This window comes from Idiotropiscis lumnitzeri, chromosome 17 (genome assembly GCF_059441095.1).
Source record: "Idiotropiscis lumnitzeri isolate Australia: NSW breed Sydney's pygmy pipehorse chromosome 17, RoL_Ilum_1.0, whole genome shotgun sequence".
Taxonomy (NCBI): domain Eukaryota; kingdom Metazoa; phylum Chordata; class Actinopteri; order Syngnathiformes; family Syngnathidae; genus Idiotropiscis; species Idiotropiscis lumnitzeri.
Genome location: NC_142407.1, coordinates 17248870 through 17260881, shown reverse-complemented (window position 1 = coordinate 17260881; position 12012 = coordinate 17248870). Strand labels below are relative to the sequence as shown.

General features: G+C 48.6%; 3 protein-coding genes across 6 annotated transcripts; 1 reads left to right on the top strand and 2 right to left on the bottom strand.

The window, feature by feature from the left end:
• The first annotated feature begins 1037 nt into the window (after positions 1 to 1037).
• mettl27 (methyltransferase like 27) lies at positions 1038 to 4319 on the top strand. Of its 4 annotated transcripts, XM_088280294.1 has the most exons (7): positions 1391 to 1439; positions 1737 to 1836; positions 1996 to 2134; positions 3319 to 3447; positions 3534 to 3669; positions 3892 to 3984; positions 4056 to 4319. In XM_088280294.1, the coding sequence occupies exons 3-7, from the start codon at positions 2012 to 2014 to the stop codon at positions 4256 to 4258; spliced, it is 684 nt and encodes a 227-aa protein (XP_088136420.1). In that variant the 5' UTR covers positions 1391 to 1439; positions 1737 to 1836; positions 1996 to 2011; the 3' UTR covers positions 4259 to 4319. The 4 variants fall into 4 exon arrangements, with proteins under 4 accessions (XP_088136419.1, XP_088136421.1, XP_088136418.1 ...); XM_088280293.1 differs by lacking the exons at positions 1391 to 1439; positions 1737 to 1836 and adding an exon at positions 1038 to 1169; XM_088280295.1 differs by lacking the exons at positions 1391 to 1439; positions 1737 to 1836 and adding an exon at positions 1183 to 1342.
• A 1652-nt stretch (positions 4320 to 5971) lies between these two features.
• Positions 5972 to 9457, bottom strand: LOC148320701 (claudin-4-like). Its single transcript, XM_088280291.1, has 2 exons — positions 9228 to 9457; positions 5972 to 8102 (listed from the first exon to the last, which is right to left on the bottom strand). The coding sequence occupies exons 1-2, from the start codon at positions 9294 to 9296 to the stop codon at positions 7143 to 7145; spliced, it is 1029 nt and encodes a 342-aa protein (XP_088136417.1). The 5' UTR covers positions 9297 to 9457; the 3' UTR covers positions 5972 to 7142.
• A 366-nt stretch (positions 9458 to 9823) lies between these two features.
• Positions 9824 to 11957, bottom strand: LOC148320700 (claudin-4-like). Its single transcript, XM_088280296.1, has 2 exons — positions 11643 to 11957; positions 9824 to 11097 (listed from the first exon to the last, which is right to left on the bottom strand). The coding sequence occupies exons 1-2, from the start codon at positions 11880 to 11882 to the stop codon at positions 10780 to 10782; spliced, it is 558 nt and encodes a 185-aa protein (XP_088136422.1). The 5' UTR covers positions 11883 to 11957; the 3' UTR covers positions 9824 to 10779.
• Between the last annotated feature and the right edge of the window lie 55 nt (positions 11958 to 12012).

Genomic DNA, 12012 nt, shown 5'->3' with positions numbered 1-12012 from the left:
CGTCGGCAACATTTCCCAAGACTCCATCACTAAACACAAACAAAACGTCACTCGTCGTCTGCTTGCTTTCCCCCACAAACAGCTGCCCAAAAACAAACAAAAACAAAACAAAACAAAACAAAAAAAGCTGCGTTCGCTGCTCGTCTTGTTGGCGCGTCGCAAAAGTTGAGGACAGGTCGCGAGCAGAGAAGAAAGCGGCTCCTACAGGCGGCATTGATAACTGCAGGCTGATTCAACCGAACATAACATCCTCGCGCAGCTTCGAATCGACTCCATACGAATCAAAAGTGCCTCCGTCATTTCTGCTTCTGTCGCGACCGCTGCCTCATGAATGCCTCCCTCGAGGCACCCGCTTTTGCATTTCTGTGCTCCCCCGAAAGATATCTCGACTCCATCTGACCTGCTGCCGCTACGCCATTGAACGTGCTAATAATTTGCTTCTTTCTGTCCGTATGCGTTTACAATCGAATTCTATTTTTGTTGGAGCACAATATACACTATTAAAATAAAAGCATACATCCAAATATCTGGTTCAGTCAAGTTATAGGACAGTCTTTTCGTGCTGATTTCATAATTTATTTGATCATTTTTGCTCGTACTCATTTGACTGTTATTGTGGTTTTAATTATTACGTTAGTGCAGATAATTTGGCAGTGTTTCAATTTAGCAAATTCAATCACCATAAATAAAGTGAATGAAAAGGTTCTGATATGTAACCTGTAATTTATATAATGTAAACGACAACCTTATTGTCTGTCTGTGATAAAGAAGCGACGACTTCAAGTAGCCTTGATAAAAGCTCATTTTTATCATTTGCTTAATTTAAAATGTAATAAACAACAGGGCGGCACCGGGGTCAAGTGCACGTCCACCTCACGGTGTAGAGGTGCAGAGCTCGATTCCGGCTCCGGCCTTCCTGTGAGGAGTTTACATGTTCTCCCCGTGCCTGCGTGGCTTTTCTCCAGGTACTGCGGTTTCCTCCCACATTCGAAAAACAAGCATTGGCAGGTTGATGACACACTCTAAATTGCCCCCAGGTGTGAGTGTGAGCGCAGATGGTTGTTTGTCTTTGTGCGATTGGCTGGCAACCATTTGAGGGTGTCCCCCGCCTACTGCCCGAAGACAGCTGGGAGAGGCTGCGGCGACCCTCGTGAGAACAAGCGCTACAGGTAATGGCTGGATGGATAAGCTGCAACAAATTTTTGCTGATCCAAAAGCATCACTCAGACGTTGTAGTAGAAGGCTAAAAATGACTTTGACCGCCTCAGGTTACGTCATTTATAAAAAAAAACTGAAAGAAAACTCCACCCCTCCCTGTCGGACAGTGGCACCCTCAGGCCAGGTATGCCGCTCATTTCCTGTATCGAATCGGATCAGCCGGTTACAGTAGTGACTCCTTCACTCCACTTTTACGACTCACTCTGATTTTTGCTTGTCAGGTAAACCCCAAAATAACATTTCTTAATTATATCTTATCAACTTGTCTTCATGTTGCTTGGCTAGCAGACCTTTTTTGTGTTGTTGTTCTTATCGTGTTGTGTCTGCAGCGACGCATCACAAGTGGAATCCGTTTCAAAGGCTCCAAAGAGGGTTGCCTTTGTTGAGCGTTATTGTATGACTGCTTGTTACTGTAATGTGCTTATTTGCCACAAGGGGTGCTGTCGCTAACAGACGATGCGATGTTAGGCAGGTGTTCAAGCCTTATTTCTCTCTCTCTGCTTTTGGCTCTGGAGAAGAGCAGTTCGTGTGTGTTGCTGAAATAAACTACGCCAGTTGGCTAACGAGAGAAGTTGTCTACATATCAGAATTATTCTTCTGCTGCGACTGGGCATCAAGGTATAATCCTATGATGCCACATGACCATGGATTTTATCAGCCTTGTTTCATTTCGATACACTAAAGCTGTGCTTTATGTTGACGTCATGTGTGAAGTGTAACCACGCTGCATCCATGTTGATGTTAATTTCACGCGTCATATGTCTTGTCTGTGTTTAGTTGTCGCACGTGCACGATGTCGTCCGCGGAACCGCGCACGTTTGAAATGGCCAAAAACGCGGTCTTGTCTGTGCACGAGGACAACTCACCGGAGGCCAAAATCAACTTCTACAACCAATGGGCTCAAACCTACGAGCAGGTCTTCACCGCAATCACCCGATTAATGATACCGGTTCCGTGTCTCTTTTGGTCTTTGGAAGCAGATATTAAATATGGAAAAAGGACTGATTAATTGATTTTCATTTTAATATCGAAACACCAAAATTGAAACAAAGCTTGATATTCTAGTTTGTTGTCTGGAACGAATAAGGAAAAATCGAAAAACAGTTTGATTTTCATTTTTAATTCTAAAACAAAAATAGACCGTAGCACGAGACACAAATCGAAATACGGCTCGGAGATTCCTTTGAGATTCCCGGAAGTTGTCACCGACAGCATTTCTCCTGCTGACCAGGAGGTGGCGACAGCGTGCGGGGTCCACCGACGCCGGTGTGATAATGTCCATTTTGGTCACGTATGCGCAACTACCAAAGTGTATGTGTATATATATATATATATATATATATATATAGTAATGTTGCAGAAGTAATCGGGTCAAGTGGCGAGCTAGCAACAAACTATTTAATAACAAAAACGGTTACTACTAGGCCTCCTGCCCGAAGATAGCTGGGATATGCTCCAGCACCCCCCCGCGACCCTAGTGAGGAGCGCAGCGGTACAGAAAATGGATGGATGGATGGGTTACTACTAGGTACTGTTGGCCGTAACCATACCGAGACAACCCACACAACGCTAATCAGTGTGTGATTAAAAATAAGTCTCTCCTATTTCGCCTTTCGCCCGTAGTCAGCTGGGATAGGCTCCAGCACCCTCCCGCGACCTTGCACAGAAGAAACGGTGTGGATAATGACATGACATGACATATCACCGCCACCTGGTTAGAAGGAGAAACGCTGTGAGTGACAACTTCCAGTAATCGATAACAAATACGTTTACAGGCCGTATTTCGATGTCTGTCTCGTGGTATATTCTATTTTAGTTTTAGAATTAAAATGAAACTCTTTTCCTTACTCACTCCAGACAAAAAAAAACCCAAGAAAAATCCAGCTGTTTTTCAATTTTGGTGTTTTTGTATTGTAGGCGTACGAGTGGTTCATGTGCTCAATCATTAGAATTAGAATTAGAAATCCCTTTATTGTCATTGTACTCAAGTGTGCAACGAGATTCAAACGAAGAGTCGTTTATCAAACGTTATATTCAATGACAAAAAGAGACACGTTCCAACAGTCTACTCATTGCCAGTTTCCGGCATCCATTCAACAGGATGTTGAACTTATTGAGTACCGCGCGCCAGCTCTGGCAGCAAGCCGAGTCTCCGCCCTCTTCCGCGGCGAGCGCCAAGCGGCGGCGGTGTTGGACGTGGCCTGCGGCACGGGTATGGTGGCCAAGATGGTGGGTGTCGTGATTTACGTGAAGAGATCCACCGGAATGACATTTGCAAAGTGATGGTGATGATGATAAGCGCGCATGTGGTGCAGATGAAGCGTGACGGATTTCAGCGCTTTGTGGGCATCGACGGCAGCGAGGGGATGCTGCAACATGCCCGACAGAACGGCTTGTACCAAGACCTCAAGATGGCCGTGCTCGGAGACCAGCTGATTCCAGTTCCGTTAGGTAATCATCCATCCATCCACGACAGTTCTGTGAACTTTGGCTTGCTTTCGCATGCCGGGAGGACAACTCCATGTTATGAGTGAGGCAAAGCCATCCATCTTGGTGACTTCAGGCCCAGAAAAGTAGAGCCTGCCTCACCCCAACATGCAATTCTTCATTGGCCTGCAAATGTCCCAAAAAGTCCTCGTGAAGTCATTCATCCGTGCTTGTCTCTTCCTGCAGGTGTCTTTGATGTCGTGATAATTGCCGGCAGTCTGAGTTTAGGTCAAGTTCCAGTGAAGGTGATCCGTGACCTGTGGCGGGCCGCCAAGCAGGGTGAGGTTGTGTTGGACTCCATTGATGCAGTGGACACTTTTCAGGTCTCAAACTGACTTGTGACCACACAGGAGGCCTCATCTGCATGACCACCCGAGCCGACAGGAACAACATTGACTACAAGATGGCCTTAGAGGGTGAGATGAAGCAAATGGAGGACCAGGGTCTGTGGCGCCGAGTCGACGTGACAGACGTGAGCGAGTTTGAGCGAGGCGTGACCGACCATGAGAGGGGATACACCCCTGGATGTGTTTATGTCTTTGAAAAGCTCTAACACGCGAATCCATTCGAGACGATGCAGTTGTGAAGTTTTAGACAATACAACGGTGGCACGTGTCTGCATGTGTGAATTTCTTTCAGAAGCGTTGAAAATTTTTGCTTTGCCTGCTTGACGGACACACCTGTATATGAACATGGGCTTGACTTCCACATGCACGTGAGTGACACACAGCTGCACCCGCGTGGCGGCCCGTGCATTTCACACCGAAGCCTTCAGAGAACTAATACAGACGCGCTTCGGCACTATGGAGTGTTGGACGACCACGACTCACGAGAGAGCTTCCCTTGAAAGGTCCATCTTGAAAATGGACTTGCAAGTATAACTGCAATGAAATCCACACTTTTCCCTCCTTGGGCCACTGTGGGATAAAAAAAGCAAGAATACATTTTAGATTTTCGAAGGGTCGTCATGAAAGACTGTCTGGTATCGATTTTCGGCGAAGCACCCCCCTGTCGCAAGTGAGAAGCGAATCACAGCACGCGTTGACACGTGAGGCTCGCGAGAAGGCTCACCGTAACCAACTCGTGATCGGATTGGCCATCGCAACTGTCTGTCGACTCTAAAAGCCCGTTCACTCACAGCACAGACGCCCGCATGGTTCGCTCTGAAGGCGGACCGTATTCTCTAGTACGGAATTATATTTGCATTATCCGTATAACAGAATTTCCTTACGTGGGAAACGACTTGGGTACATATGTGACACGTGATGCCACTGCCACTCTTCCTCACGCATGCAAGTATGTTAACAAAATACAGCTTTTTTTTTCGTTTTTTTTTTTTTAATAGCTTTTTCTTCCACTCACTCACTCTCAATGCCCATTGGTCTCACCTTCGCTCTAAACAGCGGTCCAATTAGTGTGAAATTTTTAGCACAACAGCTTAAGCATTCCAGGACACGTTCATTTACACCGTTGTACTTCGTCCGTCAAGCCGCAAGCAATTTCCTTCGGGCAGGTAAACTGCCGGAATCTAAATTCACTTCGCTTAATCAGATCCATTTCACTCTCTTCCACGGTCATTACCGTTCTTCTTCGTTTGGATGCCATGATCTACAGACGTAAACGAATGGATTTGAAATCTTTTTCAATTTCAATAAAACTCATGCCAAAGGGTCATTTACATGTCGCCGTTTTGGATCCGATCATGGGGGAGCTGTCAAGGTTTTTCCGTTGTATGCTTGAGTTTGCGCAACTGCGGGGCTACGCTCTGGCTTCCGGGTTCCGGATATCGGAATTTCCGTTGCGAGGAATCGATCGTTAATGCAATATAGTTGTCGAAAATGTAATGCATGTGTTTTTTGTTTTTTTCCCGGGCACTGTGAGGCCATCGTGCCGCTCATACACTCTGGACCACTTCCACTCACCCTATTGAAGTAAAGAGTTGCACAAAGAATAGCTTGGCAAAAGCTCACACGCAAAACCACTTTGATGTCTGCAAAAAGACAGAACAGCGCTAGAAACGATATGATCACGATGCAACGAGTGATGATGCATACTCATTCAACCCGTGCGATTGAAAGCGAAAGATGTCGAGTGAAACCATTTTGGCGTCTGCAAAGCCAGCAGCAGACTTTCTGTCCAACCGGTTTGACCGGCACGCAAGCAAAACTCAGCTCATCACACTTCCAATCTCACGAAGCAGCTGCCATCTTCTCTCCTCCTCGTTTTTGACCTTCATTTCAAAATAAGCCATTCAAAACAAGCACAGTAGCACTTCCTCAAGCTTTACTGCAAATATTTTGCACATTGATGTGTCTCGTATGTTTTGGGGTCATCCAAAAGTGTAAAGAACAGTCGGGTCTGGAAAAAAGACAAAAAACATTTCGCTATCAGAGGTTATGAGCTAAAAATGTCACATTTTCATTTCATAATCAAATCAAACATGAACCAAATGCTGTCAAAGACAGAGTAGAGGTTATAGATCACTTCCTGTCACTGGACGCAACAAAGACACACACAAGATCAAAGAAAAGGTCAACCCGAGTCGGGTCAGGTCAAAGTGGCCAATTCGATCTCGTTCAAGAGTTAGTCCAAGTCAAGTCGGAAAAACTTGGACGCAGTAAAAAGTTCCACTAGGTTTTGATGTCTCTTCGTGGTCATTGTCGTCGTTTCCTTTTCTGTAATAGTATCCGATAAACTCACTGGGTCTCCTCGGGACATGTTCAAGTCCTTGTGAAATATCTCGTGTAACCTTGGCAGTCCCTTCGATGAACTCATGACTAACCTGATCCAATCTGCTCACCCGTCAAGAGAACCTCAACGTCAACTTCCTGCATCATGGCTGGCATCGCCGCTGTCTTACAAAAGTCCTTGATGTCCGGGCCAGTGGTGGGACTTTAAAGTTAATCCGCACCGAGGAGATATCTCGCTCAAGTCTTTGTGTTAAGTCCACATCAAACGTGGGACTAGCGTAGTCTAGATCTTTGAAGTCGCCGTCTAAGTGTTTAGACAGATTAAATGTAGGACTAGCGCAAGGAAAACTGTCAAATACATTTGGTCCACAACAAATTTGGGTCGACAATGGCTCTTTGATGTATACCCATTGAGTTAGTCCACTTCAAAAGGTAGGACTTTCAAGTCTTAAACAGCCAGTTTAGGCCTTTGGGGTATCTAGACATGAAACAAATAGTCCGGGTCTATAGTTTAGACTTGGATCCGTCAAATAGAGTTAGTTCTTGTCAGTCAAAGACACAGCCTGTATCATATCGCTTTGTTAGCGCTCTTTGATTTCAAGTCCACAACAAACGTGGGCCTTTGAAGTCTCAAATAGTCGGTCTAGCTCTTTGGAATGGACAGATAAGCGTCGGTCCTGGTCAACAGTCGGACTTTGATCGGTCCATGTCAAAGAGACAGCGAGTCCAGAGCTTTGATGTGTCAGGTCATAGGTAGGTCTTTGAAGGGTTGGAGGATGCATCTTCACGTTGGCTCCCATCCGAGTCCAAAGTCTCGTTGAGGTCCTGCTTGTCTGCCTTCAACTGAGACTCGGCAGACAGAGCGTCGCTTTGCTCTGAGGGCGCCGAGCCGGTTGGTTTCAGCTGAGACTTATTAGACGGTGCCCAGGACCTCTCCGAGTTCTGACCCCAGGCGGCCACGTCGGGCGGCTCGGACTTGGTAGAAGCCGGCCGGTAGCTGGGCGGTCCGCTGAAAATGGTCCCGGTGGGCCTCGTGGCCGGAACCTTGCGGAGGGACCCGGTGGACGAGCGGACCATCAGGTATCGAACGGACGGGCTCTTGTCCGCCCGCTGAGCCTCGAGGGGGCAGCCGGCGCTGATGAAAAGCCCCCCTCCCAGGATGAGCAGGATGGACGCCCCCCAGCCAATGTAGAGGCAGGCTCCGATCTCACGCCGCTGAGCGTCGATGGCTGCGCTGTAGAACTTGCGGACCACAGCGCCGGCGACCCATGAGGTGGGAATTAAACACAGCAATCCCGCTAGTACCAGAATTACCCCTGCGGCCACCCCCACCCTGCCTTTGGACCTGGACCGTGACCCGGACCCCGGCCTGTCCAGGAAGCGGGTGCATTTGCCCCCGACGAAGGCTAGGACGAGGCCCGCGGCGCCGGTCACTGCCGCCAGCACGGTGAGGGCGCGTGCTGCCTGCAGGTCAGCGCTCAGCGCCAACATGGACTCGTAGGGCTTGCACTGGATCTGGCCCGTGCTCTGGACCACGCAGCTCATCCAGATGCCTTCCCAGATGGTCTGCGACGTCACGATGGTGCTGCCCACGAACGCCGTCACCCGCCACATGGGCAGCACGCAGTTGATGATTACGCCCACCCAGCCCAGCAGGCACAGGCCGCTTCCCAGGAGCTGCGTGCCCATCGACGCCATGTCAACCGCCTGCGGTGGAAGACCAGACGTCGGTTGTCAGAGGAGCAGAATCCATTATTTGAACCGTGAATCAATCGGACTAGGGCTGGGCGATATGGCTGAAAACTATATCGGGATGCATGTATGTCATATCGGTCGATATCGATATATATAGAATTAATATTATTATTATTTTTCTTTTTTTTACTATTGAAAATAAAAAAGGGAAAAGGGCTGAATTCCGAGTTGTTTTATTTTAAAATTTACAATGCACGCCGGCCTCCCTTGAGACGGAAAACACGCGTGGTGCTGGTGCTACGGGCTGTTTTGTTTCCAGTGCGTGTCCGCGGAGGGTGCTTGTTAGCAGCTTCACTGCTACGTATGTTTTTTTTTGGGAGGGGGGGGGGGATCGCTTGTCATGTGTCTGCATACACCCCAGAAAGTAGGTAGTTGCACCCCTGGTACCAGCGGTCAGAAAATGTTGATTTTTTTATTTTTTTGCAAAGTCAAAGCAGATGTTTGCCAATGTCTTCGATCGGTCGGTTTTCAGGGAGAACGAGAGGCAGAAATTAATTGAAGCTCACCAAGGTCTCTAAGCAACGAGTTGAGTACGAAAATAGGCGCTGATCAATTTCAATGTCAATTGACTCCATTTTTTGTCGCCTCTTTTGATGGAATAGGACAAAAACATCAAACATTTTTTTGAGCGCTGTGACAGCTTGTGGACGTTTGCTAAGAGAAAATGATGAAAGTCGAAGTTTCCAGAAAGTGGACGCTTCCAAGTTTGTCACACACCAAAAATTTGTTGGCAAAGAGCGTGCCAATTGACGTCCTCAACACTTTTCACGTTTTTTGTGTGCGAGAAGCCTCGACTGCTCACGTCATCCAAAGTCGGCCACCTGCGCATGTCCGAGCTAACGGCACCCGCTAAACTGGAAAAACCCGAAAGCATTTGCTGCCAAGAAGGAAGACCCCGGCCGACCCGCCCGCATACGTGATATCTTCTGCTGCTAATTTTGCTCGTTCTTGTCCGCAAGGAGAAAAGAAAAAGAAAAGAACACGAGTCAACATGCTGCCTGCCTGTCAAGACTGACCTCTTGCAAAGAAAATCGAGCGCAAGGATGACAACGGCTCCTTTTGTTTTCCACAACACACCTGAGACGTCGTCTTGTCGATGTTCTTGGTGGGACTCGTCGTCGTTGCCGGTCGAAACGAGACGCCCATTCGTCTCTCTGCACTTTTGCAGGCTGACGCTCGTCACCTGGGAGTGACTCCGCTGAACGCGGGTGGAGACGACCGCACCTGCTCGAAGGGAGCTCAGGGGGCGGAGCCTCACGTGCAACACATCATCACTTCCTCTTCCCTCCTTCCTATGTGGGTGTGTATGTGAGAGAGTTCAATTTGAAATAATCGCTCATCCTTCCATCTGTGGGTTGGCCCGGTTACCTCCTGTAAGGTGGCCCACGTACCGAGCACACCATTTAGAGTCCTGTCATTTTATTTCCATTTGGATTTTTTTTCCCCATTTGGTTAGTTAAAATGTATTGATTCATAAAAAAAAAAGAATCCAGAAATAATTCACGTCACTAAAATGCCCACAGGCATCGAGTTCCAATAGAGTCATTGTTTGATTGAACATCGTCAATGTACATTCAAGCACCTGAATCTCATCTGGCGCCCCCCAGTGATTGGGAGGAAAACTGCTAAAATATTGAACGTGATCACTGTCCCCAAAAGAGCAACAAAGCGGGCAAAAGCCGATCTTTTATTTACATGCAATCATATTTTGCAGCATGGATGTAAAAAAATATATAAATACAAAATACAGCTATGTTGAATCATGCAAGTTGAAGGTTGAAAGCCCTAATTGTGATCCCGCCACTTAAATGACTTGACTCGTTCGCTTAAACCCAAATCTCTTCCACCAATCCACTTGCAGAGTGCCCCCAAACTCTTCAGAATGTTTTTGTGTTACAAAAGTGGACAAAATGACTTTGTAAAAAGTCGATGAAAGAATCGCCGAGGTGCGATGGCGGCTCCCGAATCGAGTTCTGAAGCTACTTTGGATGTCGTGGTCTATATCCAGCAGGTGACTCTCGACGCCGATGAAAACTCAATTGGCGGCACCGGTGACCTCCATACATACAACATGGCGGATCATCTTTTATCAAAAATATCAAACAAATGAACCAACCGTAATAATGACGTCGTATTGTTTGAAGGTGAGCGTATCGCGTTGCTCTACTTTGATTGCTTTAAAAGCAACCATCAGACAACAAATATCACGAGATGCACTTGTGTGGAGTTGTGCAACCAACAGCGGTGTCTTGAGACACGAGGTTCTGGGAGCACGCCCACTCGACGATCCCTTTAAGATTTTGCATCCAAGTTGAAAAATTAGCCTAATGACAGCTCACACGGTGAACAACTTACGAGTCAGGTCACTCAGGTCTCGGGGGAGCTCAGCAGACAGAATACGGGGCGGACCCACCACGGGAAACGTGCAGTGAACAGCTCAGAGGACAAAAGACATATTGTCTTGTATTAATACTTGCGCGTGACTCGGCTGCTGGTGGGCTCCTTCTTGTCCATCTTCACGTGACCTCGACAGTTTTCGCTTCAATTCTGGTCAAAGGTGCAATCGGTGCACGAAAGAAATGTCGGAAAAGTGTCAAAGTCAACAGAGAGAGACTCAGCGTGCTCGCCGTCAGCACGAGTAGACGGAGCACACGAGCACCCCGCCGATGATGAGGAGCGCCCCCGAGGCCCAGCCCACGTAGATGGAGGCGCCCAGCTCGCCGCGGCGCTCCTCGAGCGCCAGCGGGTCGAAGAAGCCCGTGATGATGCCGTGGGCCGACAAGCTGACGGGGATCACGCACAGGACGCCGGCCGCCACAAAGGCCACGCCCGCCGACAGGCCCACGTTGTTCTTGGTGGGCCAATCGTGACGCAGGAAGGTCGTGCAGCGGGCACCCACCGCGGCCAGGCCCACCGCCAGCACGCCCACCGCCAACGACACGCACACCTGCGGGAAGGCCGTACGACAGTTAGCGCCTTGTACTCGTGCGCACGTTGTGACGTGTAGCGCACGACTTGTTTCCATTTCTACTTGGACATCAACCGAGGAAGAATTTATGGGAATAAAAATCTAAAACATTTTATTCCATTTCGTCCAGCTATTAGTGCCGTCTTTGTTGGCATCGTAAGACGTGTTACGTTTGCGGCAAAAGCGACAACAGCGTGCTTCGGCCATGTCCACATTCGACGAGCATCTTGCCATAAAACAGTGCACTGATGTCAACTTGCGCACAGTCTTGCCTCACTAGTAGCAGCACAAAGTTGTCCTACGAGTGTGCAAAAGTTGTTGAAATCACGGACAAAGACGATGGATGGACGGATTGTGTTTTTTTTTTTTTTTTGCACCAACAAGGAAAATACTCTAATGGAGAAATTCACTTGTGTCTACAAAATGTGGCCCGTGGTCAGACAAATTGTCTTGCGTCTTGAGCTCAAACCGAGAGGACCGCTCGTGCTCGTGGTGCGTGGCAAAGGGTGCGCGCAAATACGCACCAGCGCCCGGGAGACCTGCAAGTCTCGAGGCAGGGCCAGGACGGAGTCGTAGGCCTTGCACTGCGCGTGCCCGGTGCTCTGGATGACGCAGTTCATCCACAAGCCTTCCCAGAACACCTGCGCGGTCACGATGTTGGAGCCCACGAAGGCTGTCACCTTCCAGGCAGGCAGCCCGCAGATCAGGCCGGTGCCGAGCAGGCCCAGCACGCCCAGCAGCACGCCCAACAGCTGCGTCCGCATCTTGCTCGTCTTAATGCGTCGTCGAGCAGTTGCGCTTCAAAGTTGCCACGCGTGGACACGCCCACCTGACCCAGCCCGAGTCAACGCGCGCGGCTTCTCTTGCGTGCACGAGCGCAAACAAAGCAGGGAG

Excerpts from the sequence above, each read along its gene's own strand:
- LOC148320700 (XM_088280296.1), bottom strand. The coding sequence starts at position 11,882 with ATGCGGACGCAGCTGTTGGGCGTGCTGCTGGGCGTGCTGGGCCTGCTC. Across the intron at positions 11,098-11,642 it reads TGCAGGTCTCCCGGGCGCTG|GTGTGCGTGTCGTTGGCGGT; the intron begins GTGCGTATTTGC and ends GCCTTCCCGCAG.
- mettl27 (XM_088280293.1), top strand. The coding sequence starts at position 2,012 with ATGTCGTCCGCGGAACCGCGCACGTTTGAAATGGCCAAAAACGCGGTC. Across the intron at positions 2,135-3,318 it reads GGGCTCAAACCTACGAGCAG|GATGTTGAACTTATTGAGTA; the intron begins GTCTTCACCGCA and ends TCCATTCAACAG. Across the intron at positions 3,448-3,533 it reads CGGGTATGGTGGCCAAGATG|ATGAAGCGTGACGGATTTCA; the intron begins GTGGGTGTCGTG and ends CATGTGGTGCAG.
- LOC148320701 (XM_088280291.1), bottom strand. The coding sequence starts at position 9,296 with ATGGGCGTCTCGTTTCGACCGGCAACGACGACGAGTCCCACCAAGAAC. Across the intron at positions 8,103-9,227 it reads TCGACAAGACGACGTCTCAG|GCGGTTGACATGGCGTCGAT; the intron begins GTGTGTTGTGGA and ends CTTCCACCGCAG.